The sequence below is a fragment of the Sciurus carolinensis genome, chromosome 16 (assembly GCF_902686445.1).
Source record: "Sciurus carolinensis chromosome 16, mSciCar1.2, whole genome shotgun sequence".
In the NCBI taxonomy this organism is placed as follows: Eukaryota; Metazoa; Chordata; class Mammalia; order Rodentia; family Sciuridae; genus Sciurus; species Sciurus carolinensis.
This window is the reverse complement of record NC_062228.1, coordinates 16,332,178-16,359,667: the sequence shown is the minus strand read 5'-3', so window position 1 is coordinate 16,359,667 and position 27,490 is coordinate 16,332,178. Positions and strand designations below refer to the sequence as shown.

Sequence of the window (27,490 nt, the reverse complement as noted above, 5' to 3'; positions counted from 1 at the left end):
GAAAAGGTATATAAAGAAAAGAACATGCAAGCCCTTCCTCAGTTTCCCCCACTCCACTTCCTAGAGTTAACTTTTTTTTTGGGGGGGGGGCACTGAGGATTGAACCCAGGAGTGCTGAGCCATATCCCTAGCACTTATTTATATTTTGTTTAGAGACAGGGTCTCGCTGAGTTGCTTAGGACCTTGCTAAGTTGCTGAGGCTGGCTTTGAACTCAAGATTCTCCTGTCTCACCCTCCCAAGCCACTGGGATTATAGGCCTGTGCCACTGCACCTGGCTCAGAATTAACTTCTAATGATAATAATTACACTTTCATCCTTCTAGACTTTTCCAACTGAAATGCAGTCTGTATATACTATATCCTCATTATTTCTAGCCTCTCTCCATCTTAACTGGGGACATGAGAATCCCCACCCTGATTTAAGAAAGCCCCATCCTGATTGGTTGGTGCCTGTTCTTTCCTTACCTATATAAAATTTATAGTTTTGATTTAGGGGGAAAACATTCTTCATGTATTCCTGTAATTTTCCCTTCTCATCAACAATATATTGTGTCCGCCTTTGGATGCCAGGTTGTACTATAAATGGCTATTGTTTGTGTTAACTGCTCAGTGGTGACCTACAGTCTGGTTGCATCATCTTGCATCACGTGTGACCTGAAGCACCACAGGGGGCGTCCTGCCTCCAGTGCATTCTGGTGCCCGGGAGTATACTGTTCCTTTTACTGAAACACCTCCTTGTCTCTCTTCTTCAGAACCTGAAGGCGGCTGATAGTGACCCCACAGCGCCCCCTTATGACTCTCTGCTCGTGTTTGACTATGAAGGAAGCGGTTCTGAAGCTGCTAGTCTCAGCTCGCTGAATTCCTCGGAGTCGGACCAGGACCAGGACTATGACTACCTGAACGAATGGGGCAATCGCTTCAAGAAACTGGCGGACATGTACGGGGGTGGCGAGGACGACTAGGGCACTCGAGAGTGGGGTCCTTGGGCCCGAGTGATGGGAAATGCGGAGCGATGTTGCTGGGGGTTTTCAGCCGCCTTCCCTTGACCTGAGTTCCTGGGGGAGAGACTGATGGGCGATGCAGTACAGATAGTTGTTTCCACTTTGTAGCGCTAATCTGTGTATGTTAGAAAGGTTTTGACTTAGTGCTTGAATCTTGGTTTTTTCTTTTGTCAGTCTTCACAGAGTGATGATGTCACAAAGCTCCCCGAATTTTTAGTATTTCAAAAGAACAAACTTTAGTTTCAGAAGGTTCTCCTAGCCACGTGTAGATTTCCCTAAGGGACGTGGTCTCATGTCTAAAAGGAAGGGGAAGAGCAATTGTCCTAGCTCTGTTTTGTGTGTAAATATATATATATATAAAGATTTTTTTTTAATTGTGTGCTTTTTCCCCATCAGTGCACTGGTGTGTCCTGTGTTCTAGTCTCCACCCTTAATCCTGAATTCTGTTGCTCTGCCCCACACAGGGGTTCTCCATCTCCTGAGTACTGACTTGAAATGGGCATCTATGCATTTACTTGTTCTCAGTCCAGGTTTGCTATGTGAATGTCATTACAGGGTACTTTGGTTCTGTATGGGAACCTGGACTAGAAAGTGTGGTGAATTTTCCGGTGCCACTTAATGCTTATTGTTTATTTATCACGGACACAAAAGAGCAGTATGTTCTGGGATGTAGAGTAGTGCCTACAGTGCTGCAGCCAAAGCCAGAGAGGAAGTTTGAAAGATGGACTTGGAGATGGTGGAGAGCTTGTCACTAAGCCTGGTCTTTTAGCAAACATGCTGAGGACAGTTAAGGTGGTTTTGTCTCTATCCCTGAAAATTCTGGCAGAATGGAGGGATCTCAGCATGTTTCCTACCTAGGATCTTTATACCATGGTTCGTACCCAAAGCCCAGAATCCCCAAGTGCCTGCTTTTAATGGTGTCTACAGAAAACACTTGCTGATCTGGACATAGTTGCCTGATTCCAACTGTGCACAGAAAAACTGTAGCTATTAGAAATTCCTTTTTTTTTTTCCCTCTTAGAAGCAAGAAGTAAATACTGCCCTAATTGGTGTTAAGGGGAGGAAAATGACTAATTTGAATTTCTTTTTTTTTTTTAATTCAAAATGCAAATTTCAACTTTTGACAAGTACTGAAGAGTTTTATAAAATTGTTTTACTGTCAACTGTTTTGGGAAGGAAAAAAAATCATGTCTGCAATCAATTGTTGGAATTGTCTTGATTTTTGTGTTTGAAACTATCTGATATAGTTGTCATAGAGAATGTCACTGTAGTTTTGAGTGTATGTGTGTGGGTGCTAATAATTTTGTATTTTCTTTGGGAGTGGAAGAAGAAAACAATTCAAGCTGAGAAATTTATTCTCAAGGAAGCATTTTTATAAATTTTATTAAAGAATTTTGTTAAATCATTGTCAAACTTGTTTGATTTGGTTCCACTGGAATTCTAAGCAAGGCAAAAGGAAGAGGGTGGGGGTGAACTCATTCAAGGTGTGGAGAAAGAAGCCTCAGGGTGAAATGACCTCTCCAGAATTTTTAGTTATTCTACTTGGGACAGAGAAGGGGAAACTATATGCAAAAGGTAACTGTTCAAAGATTGTCCATCCATATAGCCTGTGGTGAAACCAATAAAATTCCAAGGTCAATGGAAGACTCCCAAAAGCAAAGTTTCAAGCAACACTTACCTAGTCAGCAATGCCAGCATAGGCCAGTGGTTTTCTACTGAGGAAGGTTGTGGCCCCCTTTGCCACAGAACATTGAGCAATCTCTGGAGACACCTCGGAGGTGCTTCTGTCATCAAGTCAAGGCCAAGATGCTGCTAAACATCCCAAAATGCACAGGACAGTCCCACACAAGAAATTATCCAGCTCAAAATGTCAATAGTGCTGCCGAGAGTGCTTGGGATGGGCTGACAACTCCTCCCCCCCCCCCCCACTGGAGGGATGTGAGTTTTTTCCCTTTGTATACTTTTTAAAATTGTCGTGTATAAAATTCAACACATTCACATTATTGTGCACCTGTCATCACTGTCCATTTTCAAAACTCTTCACCATCCCAGACTGAAACTCTTCATTCTACCATTTTTAGGCATATAATTCAACTCAAAATGTTATATTACCATCATCTCTTTTTCTAAAACTTTTTCATTTCTGTTCTATTTCTTTCTCTGTGAATTAGCCTATTCTATATAGTTCATATAAGTGAAATTTATTTGTATTTTTGTCTCTGGCGTGCTTAGTATAATTTTCAAAGTGCATTCATATTTTAGGATGTATTGGAATCCTATTCCTGTTTAGGGCTGAAAAATCTGTTGTATGCATATACCGCATTTTGTTTATCCACTTATTTTGGGTTGTTTCTACCTTTTTCTGCATTTTTCTATTGAAATGAACACTGGTGTACAAATCCCTGCTTTCAATTCTTTTGGGAATATACCTAGGAGTGGAATTGGGTCATGTAATTAGTTCTATGTTTAACTTTTGAGGAGCCACCCATGGAATGGCTTGGAGTGAAAATATAAAATCTATAAAAAGACCTTTTGGCGAAACTGGGGGGTTGAATATGAATCATATAGTAAGTGATATCTCTAAATGAATCTTGGGTGCCAATAATGGGTGCATGGTTCTAAGGGAACCCTTAGAATGTACATGCTGAAGGGATAAAGTGTCATGACATCTGGAATTTAACTTATTGTTCAAACAAAGTTTAGACTAAGAGCTAGTGAGAAAGCAAATATGGCAAAATATAATGCCTAGATCTAGGTGAAAGGTATATAAGCATTCTTGTACTCTTTCCATTTATCTTCGGGTTTAAGGTATTTCAAAACAAAATTTTGGGGAGAAATAAGGAGCTCGGAAATAAATCTCATGTGTGGTCAAATGGTATTTGACAATGGTGCCGAAACCACTCCATGGGGGAAGAGACAACCTTCAATAAATTAACCGGGAAAGTGGTAGAGTACTGCTTAGCATGTTCAAGGCCCTAGGTTGAATCTGCAGCACTGTCCAAAAGAAAAAAAAAAAAAAAAAAATTGGCCAATTATGGAAATAGAATGCAACCATTCTAGTTATCACTTGTGACTTTAAAAGATAATCTCCCTAAGATCACTTAATTTGCTAGGGTCTTTTCTGTTTCTGTAAAACAGCCATTGATAGTCATTGAGTGCTCTTAGTGTTGATGGTTCTGGGTTAAGCAAACACCCACAGCCTGCTTTGATGACTTGTTCAGCTGCTGTCCCTCAAGTCCTGGTAATGGGTTCCTTGTTGGCCAGCTTCAAATGATCATGTTTTACATGAATACAGTGCATTGTGTGTGTCTTGTACAGCCCCAGATAGCTCTTTGCAAAGGGGCAGATCCCTCTTAGATACAGCTTTTGTGAGGATCGGGTGGTAATGCTTGTTTATTTAATAGCATATTACAGGGGTTCCCCAGGCTGTACTTCCATGTTTTAACAAAGCTGCCCAGAGCAGCCAGGCCTGGGGGTGCACGCCTGAAATCCCAGGGGGATCACAAGTTTGAGACCAGCCTCAGCAATTTAGCAAGGCCCTAAGCAACTGAAGAGTTGGGGATGTAGTTCAGTGCTAAAGCAACCCTAGGTTCAATTCCTGGTAAAACAAGCAAACAAAAAACTACCCAGAGCAAACTGAGGAAGGAGTTTCCATGCTTTTAATTCCTATAAGCTAAAAATCCCGTAAGTTTTGATATCTGATTCTAAAGAATATTTAAAAACTTATTTGTGTGACCTGAGGCCGAGAGAAGCCTGGGAATGTTTCCTTCTTCAGACACAGCTCGATGTACACTGAAGTCTTGTTAAACTGCGACACTCCTAACATCTTATCACACATTAAAGTGCACCCACTGTTCCACCTGGGATTTATCTGGTTTTTGTTGTAAAAAAATTTTTTTATGAGCCAGGCATGTGTGTATGCCTGTAATCCTAGCTACTTGAGAGGCTGAGATAGGAGGTCAGACTGGGCAACTTAGTAAGACCCTGTCTCAAAAAATAAAATGGTCTGGGGACATAGCTTGGTGATAGAGGGTTTACCTCTATCTGGATTCAGTCCCCTGTACTGAAAAAGTAAATAAAATTTATGAGATTTTCATTGCTTTTGAAATTATGCATTTAAATTTGCAATATCAAAGCTTACAGAGCTTAAAGGATTATTATTAAAGTGATGTGTGGTTCCGTAATATTTGAGATAAAGGGTTCTCAGTTCTGGGAATTCTATTATTTTTTGTCAATTCCACACCAGTACCTCCTTTTTATGTGGCCTGGTAGGGCCTTAGTCCTGGGACCCAAGCTTCAGAGGCCCCAGCTGGCCTTCTTCACATGCCCCTACCTCTGAGTAAGAAATCTATCAGGTCTGGGAGTCTTGACTACCCCATTCCCCAAATCTTCAAATTCCAGTTCCAGGACCTTGGAATTCCCTGCCCAACCATCCTGAGCCTGCTTCCAGGGCAAGTGGGCCTCTTCACTTGGTCTGCCTTGGTAAGATGCACCAAGCTTCCTATGTGAGCAATCACAGGCCAGTGAGTGGTGGAGGGCAGGCAAGTTGCCTAGGGACGTGCAGGGCTGGGGCATCCACTTATGTGAGTACAAAGTCCTCATGGTGCAGGATGGAGCCTATGGTGAGGAGTAAAGAGGGTCAGGCTACAAGTAGGGGGCTGACACCCCCATGCTGCCATGTCCAGTGTGGAGTTCAGAGATGAAGTCTGAGAATTCTCCACTTTGACATGTTATCGTTTTCTAGGTAGGAAGACATAAAATATTTAGCAACCTATTTGATACTGGGGATTGAACCCAGTGATGCTTTATCACTGAACCACATCCCCCTCCTTTTTATTTTTTCTTTTGATATAGGGTCTCACTAAGTTGCTTAGGGTCTTGCTAATTTGCTAAGTCTGGCCTTGAACTTGTCATCTACCTGCTTCAGCCTCCCGAGTCACTCCCTCACATGTGGTGTGAGGGCCCCCCACTTGCATTTTTGCCCCTATTCTCACAAGTCTCAGAGGTGGGTTTTCCCCACAAAATGCATTATACCCATTTCACTAAATATTTAACTCCTCTAAATCAACTTAATATTATTTTCAAAATGAACTTGTACCCATAGTAACTGAGAAAAACTTGTTTAGTGACAAATACTGGAGGGTAAAATACACAATGAAATAGCATTATGGTAATTTAAAAAAAATTTTTTTTTTTTTTTTTTTTTTTGGGTGCTGGGGATACGAACCCAGGGCCTTGAGCTTGCAAGGCAAGCACTCTACCGACTGAGCTATCTCCCCAGCCCCTTAAAAAATTTTTAAACACCATTTTTTATAAACCCTTATAATCAGAGCAACATACAATTATAGCATGACAAAAATACATTATCCTGGACTGGGGATATAGCTCAGTTGGTAGAGCGCTTGCTTCACATGCACAAAGCCCTGGGTTCAATACCCAGCACCACAGAAAAAAACAAAAAAACAACAACAACAAAATTATCCTTATTTTTTCCTTTGCTAGTAACCAAACACTAAGTTAGTTTAAGCAATCTGGAGTGGTTCACACACTGGAAGAGCTACACAGACCAGCACCCCAGGAACTGGAGCACATTTCTCATCATAACACTTTCCACATCTCTGAGTCTGCTTTTCCCTTTTGTGTACTTGCGACAGCTACCGAAGATCAGCTGGGCTATTTAGGAGGGATTAGGACCCTGGCTACCAGGCAGTGCTTGGTATAGTACTTTCTCATTGCCTGTATATTAGTCTTAGAAGAGGACTCTGATTCTACCTGGGATTGTCCCTATTTTTTTTTTTCTTTTTGGTGGTGCTGGGGATTGAACCCAGGGCCTTATGCATGCTAGGCAAGCACTCCACTAACTGAGCTATATCCCCAGCCATCCCTACTCTTTATAGGACCTCTATTAACCAAGGGGATGACTGGTTGTGTCCACCCTGTTATGGTAATTTTGTTGGTCATTTATTTCTCCTTCAAAGATGTTTTTTTCCAATTTAAAGATGTTTTGGCAAGATTTTATTTGAAGACATGGAGAGAAAGATCAGGTTCTATTAAGCCTCCTAATTGCCAAGTATTTGGAGCAGTGTCATTTTAACTTTCTTTGGTAGCTTTATGAAAATGATTCTGTTTTCACTTCACTTTAGAGATTAGGAAATGGTCAATAAATTTGGGCTGGAACTCAGAGAAATGGGGCCTAACAGGCTCAGAGAGAGGAACTAAATGGAAAGTTTCTTTCTCCAGGGCCATGGGCTTGCATATGGAGCACATCTGCTCCCCTAGACTCCACGCAGTTAAAGCTGAAGGTCAGCCATCTGCAAGAAATCAAGCCTACAGAGTCTCAGAGAGGATTTTTTCAAAGTGGGTGGTGAGAGTGGGGGTGGTGTTCTTGGATTGTGACCCTGATAGGGGACCGTAATCAACTTAGTGAGGGAAGACTCAGGTACACTAATGTTCTGCCCTTAGAAGCATTGTCCTGCAACTTTTGAATGCCCACCATGATTTATATAGGTGAAAATTTTTTTTTCTGATTATGTGAATTTTAAACCCACTCTGTTCTACATATAAACACAACTTGTGAGAGCACTCTTTTAATATACCCTCAATTTTCTTTTTTTTTTCCTCTTTTTTTGGTACTGGGGATTGAACCCAGGGGCACTTTACCATCGAACTATATCCCCAGTCTTTTTATTTTTTATTTTGAGACAGGTTCTGGTTAAGTTGCTTAGGGCCTCACTAAGTTGCTGAGGCTGGCCTTGAACTTCCAACTCTCCTGTCCCAACCTCAGGAATTGCTAGGATTACAGGTCTGTGCCACTGCACCTGCTACCCTGAATTTTCTAGAAATACAGCAAGCAGATAAGTAGAACAAAGATCAATTTTGGAAGTCCCTTTCAAAAACTATATCACAGTTGTGGCTCAGTGGTAGAGCACTTGCCTAGCATGTGGGAGGCACTGGGTTCGATTCTCAGCACTACACATAAATAAATGAATAAAAAATAAAGGTCTATCAACATCTAAAAAATATTTTAAAAAATCACAAATAGCAACATCTGTACCTATTACATTCATGATGGGCATATATGTATATTTATTCTTTTTTGTATGTATTTATTCTTAAATGTCACTTACTTATAAAGAAATCAGCAGTATTCCGTTGAATGTCTTTATCTTATTTTATTTTATTTTTAAATTGTTTAGCTGTAGATGGACACAATATTCTTATTTTTATTTATTTTTATGTGGTGCTGAGAATCAAACCCAGTGCCTCACACATGCTAGGCAAGCGCTCTACTACTGAGCCACAACCCCAGCCCTGAATGGTTTTATTTATCCAAACTTATCTATAAGTATATGTAAACAGATACCTACCTCATTTTGTCTTCCCATGTTGCAATACCCAAGTATTTTCATATTGAAATACATTTAATTTCATTCATTTGCAATACTGGGGATTTATTTGCAATATGGGGACTGAACCACTGAACTACATCCCCAGTCCTTTTTATTTTAAGACAAAAATCTCACTAGGTGGTCCAGGCTGGCCTCGAACTTGCGATCCTCCTGGCTCAGTCTTCTGAGTCACTAGGATTTACCGGCGTGTGCCACCGCGCCCGGGTGAAATACATATTATTTAATGATAAGCGATTTCTGCCCCCCACCCCTTCTCTCTCACCCTCCTTTGCTTTCTTTTTCCACAACTGGGGGCTGAACCCAGGGGTGAATTACCACTGAGCTATGGTCACAGCCAAGCTACATCCACAGTTTCCTTTTCATTTTATTTTCAGACAACGTCTTGCCAAGTTGCCCAGGATGGCCTGGAACGCTGATCCTCCCGCTTCGCTACCTTCTGCTTTATACCGCAATTAATCATACTGAGTTCTGAAACTGCCTTATCCTTTGTCAACCACCAGGTTCAGGGAGGAAGACGACTCAAAACCAATATTTATGCGAAGGGGGCGTTCCTGACCCAGTCGGCCCCGCCCCACGCCGCACGCTCCACTCCCTAGCCCGCCCAGCGCCTCCTGCCACACTCAACATGGCGACAGCGCTGTTCCACCAAAGCGCCTGAGCAGGTCGCACGCGTCACGTTCCACTCCAGTCATGGCGGCCCCGGGACCGGCGGTGGGCAGCGGGGCTGTGGAGACGTGCGGTCTGGAGCAGATTCTGGAAGCGTTGAAACTGCTGTTGAGCCCGGGAGGTGAGAAGACACATCTCGGCCCCGGGCAGCGCCCGGAATTCTTAGGGCGGCCACTTTTCCAGCGCTGCCTTCCTCCCTCAGCGTGCGCCCCTCAGGCTCGCCAGGACCCTGCTGCTGAGGGGATTTGGGCATTGTCCAGGCTCGTTTCAAACTTGGGGAGACTGAGGCTCAAGGAGGGCATGGGAACTGTCCAAGACTGGTACTAGCCAACATCTCTTGAGGGCTTCTCCCTGCCAGGCACTGTTAAGCGCCCGGTGTCCATTATTTCATTCTACACCAGTCCGAGGTGGGCACTGCGGAAACAGCTTCGGAGGGATTTAGGCGCCGTGAGGTGTCGTGTGAGGTCCTAACCGCTTGAGGGCGCTGCTGTGGACACGAGATTTCACAAAATGCCCTGGAGTCCCAAAATAGGAAGCAGTGAAGTTTGCGTTGGGTCCGGGGAGAGTAAATGTTTAGAAATTTCCAGTCTGGTGGGAGGGATTTACAGTCACATTTACTCTTCCGTGGTGAGTTAACAAGGTCTTCCCAGTTTAGATTCTGAAGGTATCTTGGGAATAGTTGAACCTCCTACTCTCACAGACAGGAGGCTTACAGAAGATATTAAGTAACCTGCCCAAGTTCATGTGGTCCAGCGGAACGCGGTGGCGCACGCCTGTAATCCCAGCAGAGGCTGAGGCAGGAAGATCGCAAACGAGGCCAGCTTCAGCTATTTAGAGAGACCCTATCTTAAGTTTTAAAAAAAATCAGGTGATCAGATTAGAATCAGTGACAGAACACAGACCTAGAACCGAGCTCTAGCTAATCCTCTTCTTGGACTAAGATAGATTATTCAGTACAGAGCCTCTGATATTATCTGGAGCTTTGGAATTTTGGGGAAAGGACCTAAGAAATAGGATCCTGATAGAAGAGCACTGTGGCACAGGCCTGTAATTTCAGCTACTTCGGAAGCTGAGGCAAGGGGATGGCAAATTAGAGTCTAGCCTGGGCAATTTAGCCAGACTTTGTCTCAAAATAAAAGTTTTAGAAAGGATGGGGGTATAGCCGGGCAACATGGTGCACGCCTGTAATCTCAACGGCTGGGGAGGCTGAGGCAGGGGGATTTCAAGTTCAAAACCAGCCTTAGCAACCAACCAGGCACTAAGCAACTCAATGATACTGTGTCTCTAAATAAAATAAATACAAAAAAGGACTAGGGATGTGTCTCAGTGGTTGAATGCCCCTGAGTTCAATTCCCAGTAAAAGAGTGTAATTCAGAGGTAGAGCTCTTATCTAGTATGTGCCTAGGCCCTGGGTTCAAGTCACAGTATCACTCACACAATAGAGAAATAAAACAGCAATATGACCCTGCTCCTAATTGAAATATGTATAGTGGGGGGAGGGATTTTAGGATTACAAGGGCACATAAGAGGCCATAAGATGATGTTCTCAGTCAGTTTTTGATCTAAAATTGTAACAACTGCAAACATTACACCATGCTGATGGGAGCTGGGTGAGGTGGTGCACAACTGTAATCCTAGCCAAGGCAGGAGGTGCAAGTTCAAAGTCAGCCTCAGCAACTTGGTGAGACCCTAAGCAACTTAGGGAGACTCTGCCTCAAAATAAAAAATAAAAAGGACTGGGAATGTCGCTCAGTGGTTAAATGCCCCTGGTTCAGTCTCCAGTAACAAGAAGAAGAAGCATAGAAATGGGAAGTGAAAAGAAGTTATTAATAATAGTAAATGAGTGCCAAATACCACTCCCGTAGTATGCTGTTTATGTGTCTATCATTTAAACTTCAGAGCAATCCCATGAGAGAGGTATTACTTGTGCTCTGTATTTACAGATGAAGGAACCAAGGCTCCAGGTACATTGGAAATTACCCAATGTGAAACTAAGACGTGGCAGAGCAAGGATTTGAATTTAGGTTCTTCCACTAAAAACTTGTTAAACATACTACATTGCCCCAAATAAGAGTCAAACTGCAAAATAAAGTTTTACTTTGCTAACAGAGAGGTCACCTGTTTAGCAACTACAGCTATCTTCAACACCATTGAGAAGAAGGTTAGATAAGCAAAAACTTGGAAGTAGTCATCTATCACAAAACACATATAACTCCATTTGCAGAAGGCTCTCCTAATCTCTAATATGTGGTGAAGTTATATATGCGTATTCATTTAACTAAGGAAAATTCATGCATCCTTATTTGAAAAAGAATATATGTTGTGGTAAGATCATATTGTTTCATATATGTAGCCTATTATATATTGTGTAAACCTGCCTGCTGTTTTCTTTCATTTAATATTTTGTGCTGGGATTGAACCCAGCACATGCTCTATCACTGAACTGTTTTTTTTTTTTCCTTATCCTGTTAGCTGCTAAGGGAATTAAAAAATACCTGTACATAGTAAGAATGGCCCTGATGAACAGAGGGGGTTTTGAGGAGATAGGGTGAAAGTATTGGTTAAAATTATATCCAACTAAATTAAACATTCAGTCTAACTTTTTTGATGACTGTCTTTGAGGTAATATTTATAGGAAATCAACTTATATTCTTTCCTCAGTGCTATTGGGAATACAAAAATACATAATGCAGTGTGCTGTCTGCTTGTCTGTGTGGGGAGATATCCAACATGGTAGGATAACAAGTGGTAAATGGGTGGTGTACACAGCAACTGAATAGAGAAGTTATGTGTGGGTGAGGTTTTAAAGATCTTAGAAGGAAAAGGAATTGAGGTTGGGTACCAAATAGATAGGGTTTCACTTTTGAGCCTTCAAAAGTTCTGTTACTTTAAACATTTTCTCTTCCCCTGCCTCATGTGTGTGCATTTGTGGTACTGGAGAGTGAACCCAGGGATGCTTTACCACTGAACTACATCCCAAGCCTTTAAATTTTTTTATTTATTTAAAATTTTGATATAGGGTCTTGCCAAATTACCCAGGCTGGCCTTGAAGTCATGATTCTCAGCACTCAACCTCCCAAGTCATTAGGATTACAGGTGTGTCCTTTCTCAACCATGGAATAAATAAGGATATATCCACTTCCATTGTTATGAATTGTGTTAAGTGGTATTCGAAGGCTGTTTGTTAATGTTAGTGAAATTTTGTTTATAAAAAATGGAGGCCAGGGCTGGGGATATAGCTCGGTTGGTAGAGTGCCTGCCTCGCAAGCACAAGGCCCTGGGTTCAATCCTCAGAACCGCCAAAAAAAAAAAAAAAAAAAAATGGAGGCCAAACCTGGTGCGGTGGTGCAGGTCTGTAATCCTAATGACAAGGGAGGCTGAGGTAGAAGGATTCCAAGTTCAAGGCTGGCCTCAGCAACTTAGTGAGACCCTAAGCAATTTAGTGAGACTTTGCCTCAAAATAAAAAAATAAAAAGGACTGGGAACGTGGCTCAGTGGTAGTTTCCTGGGTTTATTCCCTAGTATTTATCTATCAGTGATTTGGTGAACTTTAAAAAAAATGTTGAGGACTTCAAAGAGCTTTAATGTGGAATATATGTGTCAGCATTTACTGCACTAAAAATTGATTTTTAATTAAGAAACACCTTTGAAATATTTAATTTATTTAAAAGTGACAGTAAACCAAATAAACCCATTACATGTTAATGTAGTGACGTTTTTAATGAAAAATAACAAGAGGGAAGAACATCATTGTTTTTTATAAATATTTGATGTCTGGCTTATTAGAAGACTTTTTTTTTTTTTTTTTTTTAAGTGATGCTGAAGATTGAATCCTCAACCTTACATGTGCTAGGCAAGCACTCTACCTTGAAGCTACATCCCCAGACTGCAGCTGGGTTTGTGTGTGTGTGTGTGTGATACTGGGGATTCAACTCGGGGCCTTGCTCATGGAGACAAATGCTCCTTTGCCAAACTATAACCCCACCATTTTTTTTAAATTTTATTTTATTTTGAGGTAATCTCTCTAAATTGCTGAGGCTGACCTCGAATCTTCCTGACTCAGCTTCCAAGTAGCTGGGATTACAGGGGTATGCACCCACACCTGGCACAGCTGGATTTTTATGTCTGCTCCATTCAGTCTGTCATGATTGAAGTAGGTGACAGACCCCTGAGACTCACATAGCTATAGTTGGAAAAGGGAGGGATTTCAATCACATTTTCAGAGAGTTATATATATTTTTCTTTTGTAATATACTAAGACTAAATAAGGCAATTTCTTACCAATATAGATTCTGAACTCATATTAGTGAACTTTTCATCCTCTTTAGAATCATAAGAAAATGAGAATGGAATGGCAAATAATGTCTTAGTGTTATCACAAAATAGTTTGTCTTTCTGTTGTTTTGTTTTTGTGGTGCTGAGAATTGATCCCAGGCTTTGGCAGGTGCTGCCATACCGGGCAAGTGCTCTACCACTGAGCCACAACCCCAACCCATTATGAGACAGTTTTGATTTTGAAGACCCCCCTGAGAGAATTGTGGGAATCCTCCTCTGGTCTCTATACCACTTTTAGAACCACTGCTTTAAAGGAATGCTCCCATTTATTTTCAAGGATCATAGCTTTCATTTCATCACCAGTAGAGGGCAGAGAAGACTACTTTATTAAGAGGCTCTTGGAAAAAACTGCAGTAAGAGTTATTTCGGATCACTTTCTTTGTGTTCCATGTTTGGGTTCAAAGATCTTATAAGGTCACAGGAAGTCATATAGAGGTAGGTTAGTGATTTAATTGTTAGTGACAACAAGCTATGAGATCACCTATTTCCTTTTTAGGTATATATAAATTTAAGGAATCAGATTTTAAAACTAGTAGATTAGAACACTAGCTCTGGACAGTAAGAACTATTCTTACTCTTCTGTTCTCATTATTTTGAAGGGACAATGGTTTTGGGATGTAGCTCTGTGGTAGAGTGCTTGCCTAGCATGCATTGGGCTTGATAGCATTGCAAAGAAAAAAAAAATGTAGTAACAACATTGTTGTTATTTATTTATTTATTTATTTATTTATTTATTTGGCACTGGGTATTGAACCCAAGGGGTGCTTTACTACTGAGCCACATTTCAGTCCTTTTAATTTTTATTTTGAGATAGGGTCTTGGCTAAGTTGCTGAGACTGCCATTAAACTTGATATCCTTCTGCCTCAGCCTCCTGAATTGCTAAGATTATAGGTGTGTGCTATTACATCCATCTAGGTTTGATTTTTTTTTTTTTACATCATCTTTAGGATCATAGAAAATATGAGCATGAAGTACATACTCCCTTCTCCACCCCAATTCCAGTTTCCCCTATTATTAACGTCTTTTATTAGCATGGTACATTTGTTACAATTGATTAACAAGTCTTGATACATTTCTATTAACTATAATCCATAGTTTGCTTTGGGGTTCAATCTTGGTAGTACACAGTTCTGTGAACTTGGACAAATATATAATGTCATATCTACTGTTACAATATCGTACAGAATTATTTTGTTTATTCATTTTGTGTGTGTATATGATACTGGGGATTGAACCCAGACTTGCTCTATCACTGAGTGAGCTGCATCCCCAGCTCTTTTTATTTCAGTTTTGAGACAGGACCTTGCTGAGTTGCTAAGGCTGACCTCAAATTTATGATCTTCCTGTCTCAGCCTCCTGAGTCACTGGAATTATGGATATGTGCCACCACACCCAGGCAGAATTTTTTTTTTTCTTTTTTGCGGTGCTGGGGATTGAACCCAGGGCCTTGTGCTTGCAAGGCAAGCACTCTACCAACTGAGCTATATCCCCAGCCCAGAATTATTTTTAAAAATGGTTTCAGCTCCCTAAAAATCCATGCTCCATCTAGTCTCTTCCTCACTTCCAGTCTTCTGGCTGGAGTAGCAAGGCATTCCACACAGAGGGAAATATAATTTGTTTTCTCTGCATATAATCTTTTTTTGTTTTAATTTCAAAGGATCAGGCTCAAGTTCACTACAGATCACAAAACATGATATCTTATTGGCTACTTTAAAATCGAATATGTCTGCCCTGGAGGATAAGCTTCTGAAGGATCCTCAGTGGAAGAAATTGAAACTCCTAAGAGATGAAATTGCTAATAAGGCAGAATGGCCTCAAAACTCTGTGGACATCACTTGGAGTTTTACCTCTCAAGCCTTGTTGTTGCTATTGTGTTTGAAGGAAACCATGATCCGCCTTGCAGCTGCCTTCAATCCAGGTAAACCCAACCCTAGGACTCCAGAAGTTGCTCCTTCCCTGAGCCCTGATACACTTAGTATCTCACAGCAGAAGACAGTCCAGTCCATTTTACAGTTTGTGGTCACTCTGGGTGTGTGTCCCTATCTTATGCCTGGTGTTGGAGTCCCTTTGAGATACAGGACTGAGTTTGGTGCCGTTGTTCAAGATGTGGTATGTCTGGATGCTGCTCCCCATGCAACCCAGAGACTGTACACCAGCTGCAAGGTCCTCCTCAGTGTTGCTCAGCATACATCTCTCGGGAGCTTGATTTTCTGCCGCCACTTTGGGGATATCACTGCAGGTCTGTGCCAACTGGGATTCTGCCCAACCAAAAGAAAACTACCGACACCCATGGAAGAGGTAAACACACTGAGAGATGGAGAGAGAGAATGTGCGTGTTTGTGTATGGTCGTTACAAAAGATAACTCTTAGTTCTTTGAAATGGGCCCTTGGGATATCTGGAGTTCCTATTAAATGTAAAAGGATAACCAGTGGGTAAATTCATCTTTATTGGGAGGGTTATAGGCTTCATTTGTCAACATAGGAATCAGAAACTGTTAAGATGTAAATGTAGCAAGGGTCCGTGTGGCTTATGTGCTGGGTGACCCTTAGCTGCCACAGCCATGCTCTATGCCCTCACTTCTCTTTCCCTTGCTTTGTTACCCTCATACATGTTCCTTTCCTGCTCACTTTTTTTTTTCTTTTTCCTTTCTGTGTTCATAAGCATTTGCTGAAAAGCCACTATTATCTGAGCAGTGGCACAAAATTATAAGCTCCCCTGATGCCTCAGCAGAGCCCTGCGCTCTTCACTTCAGGGCGATGCATATTGGCAGTTCTAGCAGTGCCTACAGCTTGCAGTTCCCTGAGATGGGGGACCTTGGTCAACAGGTCTGTTTGCTATTTCTGAAGCTAAGCAATGCCCCAGGAGTCTCAGGCAGGAGACAGAAAACTAAGAACCAAGTAGGAAAGTGGGATAAGGAGTTGACAGAGGGCAGCCTGATGAGTGTACATTATGAAGCTGGAAAAAGTTGCACCAATAGCTGCTGCTCTGGGTAGCACTCACATCTCAGTGTGCTAAATGTATAGGCAAGACCCTGACGGTTTGACTGTGAGTGCTAGTTACCAAAAGGGGCTGTATTGTTGGGGCTCAGGTGTGCCCCAAAACAGAACCCCTATTTACTGCCCAGGTTCTGAATGAGTGGAAACACTAGCTAACAAAATAAGAGAGATGAAAAGTCAAAAATGTTACCTCTAGGCTGGTTATGTATCACAGGAGTAGAGTGGTTACTTATCATGCTTAGTGCTTGCCTAGCATCCCTGGGTTTAATCCCCAGTACAGAAAGAAAGGAAAGAAAGAAAATTCCAGACAAATATCACCTCTGTTGCTTATAAAGACAGCTGGAGGAGATAGCTCATAGAGACATTTCCTCATGGTGTACTCCAGAGTGAGACACAGTTATTGTTCACCTAGTTTCAGCAGTGCTGGAAAACTGCATTGCCTTCTGTCCCATGGCAGGGGATGTGCCCATGCTCAGCAAGGCAGAGCAGAACAGAACGTGAACTCACTCACACGAGAGAGAAGTGAGCTGAACAGTGCATACTGAAACTGGCCAGTGATTGAGTGTATGTATTTAGTAGTCACCAGTAAGGCAAACCATATCTCTTGCCTAGAAGTGGAGTGAGTGGGGATGGAGAGAGGGCCAGGAGTGGTTTTGTCGCAGTTTCCTTCATGTGGAAGGAAGTCAAGAAGCCTTCCTATTTATAAGTACCTTTGGTGTTGTAAAATATTGCCTTCTATTTCCTGCCTGGTTTGTATTCCACTAAAACCAAGTCCCTACTTTTTGCAGATTTTAACTGAAGAGGAAAGGACTTTATCCAGGGGAGCCTTGAAAGACCTCTTGGATCAAGTGTATCAGCCATTGGCTGTCCGGGAATTACTTATCCTCCAGGGAGGACCTCCCCAGGTATTCAGGCCTGGGGACTCTCCTGGGTGAACTGTTAATGATAATGTGTGGTGTGCTGTCTTCTCTTGGAAAATTAGATAATTTTAATTAGCTATTTAATTACCTATTTAATGATCTAGTTGAGACTTCTTTTTTAAGATCGTTAAAACTGGTATTTATAAAACTCAGCAGCAACTGGGCATGGTGGTACACGTTTGTGATCCCAGTGACTCAGGAGGGTGAGGCAGGAAGATCACAAGTTTGAGGACTGCCCCAGCAATTTTGTGAGACTCAGTAATGCAGCAAGACCCTGTCTCAAAATAAAAAGAACTGGGGATGTAGCTCAGTGGTAAATCACCCCTAACTTCAATCCCCAGTACAATAAAACTAAGAGACCTTGACCTTCAGAATAACATAAAAGACTTTTTCTTTATGGAATCATTGACACTTTCCCAAGACCATTATGATCACTTCTTTTTTTTTTAATGGTGCTGGGGATTGAACCCAGGGTCTTGTGCATGCAAGGCAAGCACTCTACCAACCGAGCTATATCCCCAGCCCTATGATCACTTTTTTAAGTCTCATGGCAGTTTTATGTAAAATATATTTTATTCATTCTGAAACTAGATCTTTTTTTTTTTTTTTTTTAACTAAAATTTGACTGTCTGACAATGTACTCTTTTGGCAGAAGTATTTGGACACCTTTTTCTTTGAATGGAATTTTGGAAATTAAGAAATTAAAACTAGAGCAATTATGATTTCTATTTTTAGTTTCTTTTTTTAAAAAAAACAGACTAGTAGCTGGATGTGAGGTGCATACCTGTAATCCTAGCAACTGGAGAGGCTGAGTCAGGAGGGTCAAGTTCAAGGCCATTCTTAGCAGCTTAGTGAGGCCCTAAGCAATTTAGTGAGACCCTGACTCAAAGTTAAAAATGTACTAATATATAACTAGGCAGAAGATAGTTTCTTTTTTTAAAAAAACTATTTATCTGAAATGATTTAATTTGCTTTTAGGACCTAAATTTTGGTTTTGAATCTAGTTATATAAAGAGTGAGGAGCCTAGCAATAATAAGTGTTGGCGTGGATGTGGGGAAAAAGGCATACTCATACATTGCTGGTGAAGTTGCAAATTGGTGCAACCACTCTGGAAAGCAGTATGGAGGTTCCTCAAAAAACTTGGAATGGACCCACCATTTGACCCTGTTATCCCACTCCTTGGTTTATATCCAAAGGACATAAAATCAGCATACTTACAGTGATGCAGCAACATCAATGTTCATAGCTGCTCCATTCACAATAGCCAGATTGTGGAACCAACCAAGATGCCCTTGAATTGATGAATGTATAAAGAAACTGTGGTATATATATATATACAATGGAATATTATGCAGCCATAAAGAATAATAAAATTATGGCATTTGCAGGCAAATGGATGAAATTAGAGAATATCATGCTAAGTGAGATAAGCCAATCTCAAAAAACCAAAGGACAAATGATCTCGCTGATAAGCAGATGATGATACATAATGGGGGGTGGGAGGGAGGCAAGAATGGAGGAAGGAGGGACTGTATAGAGGGAAAAGAGGGGTGGGAGAGGTGGGGGGGAAGAAAAAAATAACAGAATGAATCAAACAGTGTTACCCTAGGTAAATGTATGATTACACAAATGGTATGCCTCTACTTCATGTACAAAGAAACAAGTTGTACCCCATTTGTTTACAATAAAAAAAAATTAAAAAAAAAGAATCTAAAAAAAATAAACTGTGGTATATATACACAATGGAATATTATTCAGCCATAAAGAAGAATAAAATTATGGCATTTGCTGGTAAATGGATGAAGTTGGAGAATATCATGCTAAGTGAAATAGGCCATGCTCCAAAAACAAAGACCGATGTTTCTCTGATAAGTGGATGATGATACATAATGAGGGGGTGGTGGTGGGGTGAGGAAAAGAAGAATGGAGGAACTTTGAATGGTGTGGAGGAAAATGGGGTTGGAGGGAGAGGGGGAAGGAAAGAAAGTAGACTGAGACAGACAGTATTACCCTGTGTATATGTATGATTACATGAATGGTGTGAATCTACATTGTGTACAGTCATAGAAATGAAAAGTTGTACCCCATTTGTGTACAATGAATCAAAATGCAGTCTGTAAAAATAAAAATTAAAAAAAAAAAGAAGAGTGAGGAACCAAATGAACAGCCTGTAGGTAAGAACAGTGATCAGCTGATCATATTTCCAGTGACCTCATCTAATCCCTCGAATGTTACGGTAGCCTTCCATTGGGCCTCTGTGCCTCACATCCTGTTTCTGTGATTGAGTTCACAGTTTGCCAGATGAAACCAAATGCATTGTAAGAGCATTGTGTAAAGCGGAGACTCTGGGATTAGGCCACTGGATTCAACCCAGCATGCAGGTGTCTGAATTCCATTCCTCAGTTTGCTTATCCATTAAGTGGTGGGGATAATGATAGTGTTTTCCTTAAGTACCTTTTGAGATTATGTGGGAGGTATTAGCATACTGTGTAGCACATCATAACCCTCTTAATAGATTATTAACTTAAATTATTAATTCTCAAAAAAGAGGACAGGCTAGTTAGAATTAAATACTTCTTTAATTTTATTATTATTATTATTTTTACAGTGCTGGGGATTGAACCCATAGGCTAGGCTACATTCCAACACTAGGATTAAATATCTATGTCACTGATTTTGATGCTTATGTAGTTAAGTGCAATTGTTGTCAGCTACATGGTTAACATTCTAGGCCAAAATTAAGAACACCAAGTCTGTTTTATTCATGATGGCTCCACAGATCTCTCAAAAGAGAGCCCATGAAGAAATCCAGCACTTACTAGAAACTGCTGGATCATGGGAATCAGTATTCAAGATCATTTAAGCAACATCTGTCATGTTCCCTCACTATTATAAACTGCCCTCTTAGTGGCATTCTTAACACTCATAAGAATCTTCTTTGGATGTTAGATTTGGTTGGAAGGACTACATTTAGAGATTAGTCATGTTCCCAAATTCTACATATTACTCATTGATGTGTTTGTCAATTTCTAGGTTTGAAATTTCATTAATATTTTACTGTATTTCTACTTTCTTAACAGTAATGCTGGCTGGGGCACAATGGCGCATGCCTATAATCCCAGCAACTCAAGAGGCTGAGACAGGAGGATCATAAGTTCAAGGCCAGCCTCAGCAACTTAGTGAAATCCTCTCAAAAGTAATAAGAACTGGGAATATAACTAAGTGGTAAAATGCTTCTGGATTCAGTCCTTAGTACCAAAAAGAAAAAGAAAGTAATGCTGAAGAATGTTTTTGTAAAGGAGAGACTTGGTGGTTTGTTTTAAGGAAAAAAATACTGCGTTTTATTTTTTTGACACTGGAATTGAACTGAGGACCTTGCACATGCTAATTACATGCTCTACCACTGAGCTATATCTCCAGCCCCAAATGTTATTGTTTTCAAGTCTGTACAGTACACTGTTGACAGTATGACTCAGTACCTTTTAAAAATATATCTATATATATAAAATATATCTATATATTTCATTGATATTCACAATTCATATCTTCCCTTCCTTTTATCAGTCCTGCACAGATGTGAAGACACAGCTTAGATGTCGGGCCCCAGCTTGGCTTCGGCGTCTGTGTGGACAACTGCTCTCAGAAAGGTTAATGAGACCCAGTGGTGTTCAGGCAGTGGTCCGGGGCATTTTGGAAGGAGCAGGCGGTAAGAAATAACATATTTCTGTTCCTTTGGTTTCCATTTCCCTTTGAGTCAGATTTGAGGTGAATCACAGGCTTTTTGCCTTTGCCTTTAAATCTGAGGGCTGGAGGTATAGTTTGGTGGGGAGCACTTGCCTGATATGCATGAGGTTTAAACCCCAGCACTGCAAAAAGAAAAGAAAAGGGGGATTAGATTTTATCCAAGAGCATGCAGATTGGAGAGCTGCTACACGAAAATTAGAGCCTTATTTTTCTGAGTTTTTTCCTATTTGTGCATGTGTATATTGCTGTTATCTATTCATAGTTTGTTTTTTTTTCTCATATTTGCCATTTCTGGTATTCCCCCCCTCCTTTTTTTTGCAGTACTGGGGACTGAACCCAGGGCCTCATGAATGCCAGGCAAGCACTCTGCCATTGAGCTATATCCCCAGTCCTTTTTATTTTTATTTTGAGATGGAGTCTTGCTGAATTGACAAGGTTGGGCCTGACTTGAGAAGCTCCTGCCTCACCCTCCTAAGTAGCTGGGATTATAGGCAAGGCCTAGTACTCTTCACTGATTTGTATAGAAACAAATTTCCAACCAGATTTCCTTCTGCCTAAACTTCCTTTGACATTTCTTAAGTCTATTGGCAGTGAATTCTTTTAGCTTTTGTTTTGTCTGAAAAAGATTTTATTTCATCTTATTTTTGAAAGATATTTTCCTGAGTACAAAATTTTGGATTGACAGTTTTTTTTTTTATTTATTTATTTTTTTTGTGGTGCTGGGAATCGAACCCAGGGCCTTGTGCTTGCAAGGCAAGCACTCTACCGACAGAGCTATCTCCCCAGCCCGACAGTTTATTTTTGATACTTCAAGGATGTTCCTGAATTGTCTTCTGGCTTGTATGACTTCTGTTTGAGAATTCTGCTGTCATTCTTTTGGATGTGTGTGTGTGTGTGTGTGTGTGTGTGTGTGTGTGTGTCTGTGTCTGTGTGTGTGCTGGGGATTGAACCCAAGGGTGCTTTACCAGTGAGCTATAGCCCTGGTATCTTTTGTTTTCTATTTTGAGATAGGATTTTGCTAAGTTGCTGAGGCTGGCTTAAAACTTTCAATCCTCCTGCCTCAGCCTCCTGAGTCTCTGGGATCACAGGAGTGTGTCACCACACCCGGCTCACTAAGCATGTTTTTAAGGTTTGGTTATGTTGTAACATGAATCAGTTCTTTATTCCTTTTATTTGTTTGTTTTTTGGTGGTACTGGGAATTGAACTAAGGGTGTTATACCCTTTTTATTTTTTATTTTGAGACAGAATCTTGCTAAATTGCCAAGATAGCCTTGAACTTGCGATCCTCCTGTCTCAGCCTCTGAGTCACTGGGATTACAGGTGTGCGCCACTATTCCCAGCTTAGTCCTTTATTCCTTTTCATGACTATATGATATTCCATTGTATGGGTATGCCTGGTAATTTTTTTGGGGCGGGGCAGGGGGGGTACTAGGGATTGAACCCAGGGGCACTTAGTCACTGAGCTACATTCCCCAGTCTTTTTTAAATTCTGAAACAGGATCTTGCTGGGTTGCTTAGGACTTTACTTGATCTCTGAGGCTGGCCTTGAATTTGTGATCCTCCTGCCTCAGGCTCCTTGGTTGCTGAGATTACCAGCTTTAGCCACTGCACCTAGCTTGTCTGGTAATTTGACTTGATGCTGTGTGTTTTTACTTTACCTTGTTGCATGCTAGATTTTGTTGTATCCCTTTGTTGGGTTTTATTCAGTGATGCAGTGAAGTTTGTTGGGATCTATTTGATTCCTTTGGCCCTGGCTTTTTTTTGTGCATGTATATGGTGCTGGGGATTAAACCCAGGGCCTTGTATGTGCTAGGCCAGTGCTCTAATCCTGAGGCACATCCTCAGCTCATGATCCTGTCTTTTAAAGGTTGTTAGTGTGATTCTACAGCAAATTTTCAGTTTAAGGTAATTTGGCTCCATTACAAAGGCAATAAAACCCTCCGAGGACTCTTATTTGATACCTTATGTATTAGAAGGTGTTTCCATGCTGGTAAGTGGGAACACAAACCCATTTTTCAAAAAAAATTTTTTTAGTTATAGATGGACACATACCTTTATTTTATTTATTTGTTTGTATGTGGTGCTGAGGATCGAACCCAGTGCCTTACGTGTGCCAGGCAAGTACTCCACCACTGAGCCACAACCCTAGCCCACAAACCCATTTGTGAACTTGAGGATTATTACATCGACTTCTTTCTGTTAGTACTTCGCTTGACCTTGGGGTATTTTCCTTACCTACATTTGCAAATCATACTACAGGGGCCTCCTAAATTGTTGGCTTTGAACTTGAGATCCTCCAGTGTCAGCCTCCCAAGTCACTGGGAGAAATAAACAGTTTCTAACAGAGAAAAGACATACCCTTTACCCTAAAATTAAAGCAGATTTGTCACATGGAACCTTACATAGGAAACTGTTATGAATGTTTGACATCTCTCTACATTGTGAATTGTGACAGCTGGGGCAGCTGGCGGAAGTGATGCAGAGGCAACAGCTGCTGACTGGAAGAAATGCGACTTGATTGCAAAGATTCTGGCTTCGTGTCCCCAGCAGTCTCTTTCACCAGAGAGTTACTACAGGGACATCTGTCCCCAGGTAAATCGTCTTGTTTCTTTTGACCATTCAAGAATTATCTGCTAATTTATAGAAAAAAGGACACTTTTTTTTTTTTTTTTTGGTACCAGGGATTGAACCCAGGTGCACTTAACCACTGAGCCACATCCCCAGTCCTTTTTATGTTTTATTTTGAGATAGGGTTTCACTGGGCTGTTTAGAGCCTCAATAAGTTGCTGAAGCTAACTTTGAACTTGCGATCTTTCTACCTCGGTCTCCTGAGTCACTGGGATTACAGGCATGCGCCTGTGCCCAGCTAGAAAAAGGACTTTTAGTGTTCTTCTGAAACTGAAGTAAGAGTAGTATAACATTCATTTTTTTTTTTTTTTTTTTTTTTTTTTTTTTTTTAATTAAGTGATGGAACTACTCAAAAAGTAAATAAAAATCTGTGGAAGAGAATGGCCTAATTGTTAGATTTAAAAACCCCTTACCAGGGCTGGAGATGGAACTCACTGGCCAAGAACTTTTGTAGTATGTGTGAGGCCCTGGGTTTGGAACCCAGCATTGCAAAAAACAAACAAAAGATAACATTATTAAAGGACTAGCTAAAATTGCTCTCGGAACTAGAACCTGAAATAGTTTCATCTTGTTCATTGTCCTTCTTTCCTCTTTCTCCTGACGCTACTGGAGATCTAACCCAAGGGCATTTTACCACTGAGCTATATATCCCCAACCCTTTTTATTACATTTTGTTTTTCAGAGACATAGATTTATGAAAGCATATGCACTTTGAAGAGGAATGTGGGCTATCTCAAGAGAGAGACTTTTGGAGCAAGTACATATTAAAGAAAGAAAGCAAGGCATCTCCAGAGGGAGAGTGAGCTGTATTTTTTACTTTAAGACAGGGTTTCTCGGGGCTGGGGAGATAGCTCAGTTGGTAGAGTGCTTGCCTTGTAAGCACAAGGCCCTGGGTTCGATCCACAGCACCCAAAAAAAAAAAAACAAGACAGGGTTTCTCTAATTTATTGAGGTTGCCCTTAACTTGGAATCCTCCTGCCTCAGCCTGCACCCAGAAATGAACCTGTATTTTATAAATTTGAAAAAAACTTTAATAAATGAACATTCTTTTTAGTGCTTACGTCCTTTGATAGTGGATTGTTAAAACCATTCTGTTAAGTCAGTGTTATCACTGCAACTTTCTTTTTGGGCTTAAAAAAAATAAATGTTTTTTCTTCTTAATTACTGTCATGTTCCTTGCAAAGAACCTGATATTTGTTTCATGTAATTTTTCTTGTAGATTTTGGATTTATTTCATTTTCAAGATAAATTGACAGCACGGCAGTTTCAAAGAGTTGCCACCACTGCCTTTGTAACTATGTCAAGAGAACAGCCACAACTGGCAGCAAAGTATTTGCTTCAGCCAGTGTTAGCTCCTCTTCATCGATGTTTGAATACAGCAGGTAAAGGAGAATGTCTGGTGGCTGGGAGTCTCTCCCTCTAAAGGGCCTTCTTCAGTGGTTCAGATTTAAGTGATTTAGTTTTCCTCTTTTTTCCTCCAACTTTTTATTTTGAAAATTCCACAAAAGTTTTAAGAAGTACATTGAACCACTCATATGCTTTACCAACTGTTCACATTTTGCTCACATTTGCTTCTTTCCTTTTTACACACGAACATTGTTTCTCGCAAGCATTTGAGATTTAGTTGTAGACATCATGACATTCCCCCCTTAAATACTTAAGCATGTTTCTCTAAAGAAAAGTGTTCGTGCCTTTCATGACCACAATGCATTGATCCCACTCAGAAAATTTAACACCCATAATGGTACCAGTATTTGTCTTGGACCTTGTTTATTTATTCAAGGAATATTTATTTGTGCCAAGCCTCCTTCTTGTATTACATTATATTTGCAACACCAGCTACATATTTTGTATATGAGATTAGATAAGAATATGACTGATTTTACATAGTGGTATCATTGCCACTGGAGAAACAATCTACACAATAAGGTTTCTTATTTTGTATTTCATTTTGTTATTACGTTGTTAGGGTTATGTAGCAATTATGATGAATGTCATATTTTATCAGTTTCACAATACACAATTTTTTTTTTGTTTTTTATATTTAAAAAAAAAACAACTTTGGGGACTAGAGATGAGCTTTAGTGGTAGAGGACTTGCCATGCAAGTGTGAGACCCTGGGTTCAACTCCCAGCACTGTAATTAAACAAACATCTTCTATTTTGGAAATCTTTTTCAAATTATAGCTATTTTGGTATCAGATGTATCTCACAATCACTGTTGGTCCAAAAGCAGTCATGACGTTGTCTGTTCCTACATGAGCATCAATGCTTGGAGAATGGATATCAGTGATTTGGAAAAAAAATTGTGATGACAGTAGTAAAATGGAGGATTTATTTATTATTCATTCATTCCGTTAGTACTAGGGATTGAACCCAGGGCACTAAGTTGTAAAGGCTGGCCTTGAATTTGTGATCCTCCTGCCTCAGCCTCTTGAATTGCTGGAATTACAGCTGTGCACCACTGTGCCTGGCTAAAATGTTTTAAAATAGAGCTGGACTTGGTGGCACCTGCCTGAAATCCCAGCAACTCAGGAAGCTGAGATAGGAGGATTGCAAGTTCAAGTTCAGCTTCTTCAATTTAGCAAGACTCTGACTCAAAATAAAAACTGAAGTGGGCTAGGGGTGTAGCTCAGTAGTAGACTGCCCTTAGGTTCAATCCCTAGTTCCAAAAAAGAGCTTTTTAAAGGAAAATTTTCAAACACATACTTAGAGTGATTATATAATGAACTCCTGAGTGCCTGTCACCCGTACACAACTATTCAACTCTCTGTCATTTTTATTTTATTTAATCCCCAATTTTTCATTCTATAAATTTTAAAATTAAAATTTTTTGTGATATGAAATAGTAAGTTAATTGACTTTTTTCTTAGTGATACATAAATTAGTAATGCATATTTATGAACAGTAGCAACATAGATTCCATGAAATGTTACATATGAATAACATCTTGTACAATGGTAACCATGTTGATTTTTAGATCTTAGCTGTTAATTAGTGAACCATCTTTCTTTCTTTACATTTTATTTTATTTTTTCACATTTTTATCAGTGTATTATAGTTGTACATAATGATGGGATTTGTTGTTACATATTCATACATGCATACCATAAAACAATATAATTTTGCCAATATCACTCCCTAGTACTTCCTCCCTCCCTCCCCAACTCCCACCCACCCCTCTCTCTCTCTCTCTTTTTTTTTTTTTTTTTTTTGGTGCTGGGATTGAACCCAGAGCCTTGTACATCATAGGCAAGCACTCTACCAACTAGGCTATATCCCCAGGCCCCCCTCTTGTCTCTTTCCTTTACTGATCTCCCTTTGATTTTCGTGAGATCCTTGACCCTTTCTTTTCCTTTTTCCTTTGTAGTTTCTGCATATGAGAGAAAACACATGACCCTTCACCTTCTTAGTTTGGCTTATTTGTATTAACATAATGGTCTCCGGTTCCATCCATTTTCCTGCAAATGACATAACTTCATTTTTCTTTATGACTAAATAAAACTCCATTGTGTATATATACCACATTTTCTTTATCCATTCATCCATTGATGGACACCTAGGCTGGTTTTATAGTTTAATTATTTTTAATTGTGCTGCTGTAAACATGTGTATGCATGTACCACTGTTGTCTAATGACTTTAATTCTTTAGGATAAATACTGAGGAGTAGTATAGTTGGATCATATGGATCATAAGGATCATATTCCATGCCAGTGCTTTGAGGAACCTCCATATTAATTTCCATAGTGATTATACTAATTCATAGTCTCTTCAACAGTGTAAAGT

At 40.4% G+C, this 27,490-nt stretch overlaps 2 protein-coding genes across 2 annotated transcripts in view; both read left to right on the top strand.

The window, feature by feature from the left end:
* Cdh1 (cadherin 1) overlaps positions 1–2,408 on the top strand; it is a 74,155-nt gene extending 71,747 nt beyond the window's left edge. The window contains exon 16 of the mRNA XM_047528055.1: positions 753–2,408. Coding sequence (XP_047384011.1) covers positions 753–962 — 210 coding nt within the window. The 3' untranslated portion in view covers positions 963–2,408. The remainder of the gene's footprint in view (positions 1–752) is intronic.
* A 6,692-nt stretch (positions 2,409–9,100) lies between these two features.
* Tango6 (transport and golgi organization 6 homolog) overlaps positions 9,101–27,490 on the top strand; it is a 171,538-nt gene continuing 153,148 nt past the window's right edge. The window contains 6 exon segments of the mRNA XM_047530021.1: positions 9,101–9,197; positions 15,070–15,710; positions 17,198–17,314; positions 20,895–21,036; positions 23,531–23,667; positions 24,923–25,085. Of these exon segments, the coding sequence (XP_047385977.1) occupies positions 9,101–9,197; positions 15,070–15,710; positions 17,198–17,314; positions 20,895–21,036; positions 23,531–23,667; positions 24,923–25,085 (1,297 nt within the window).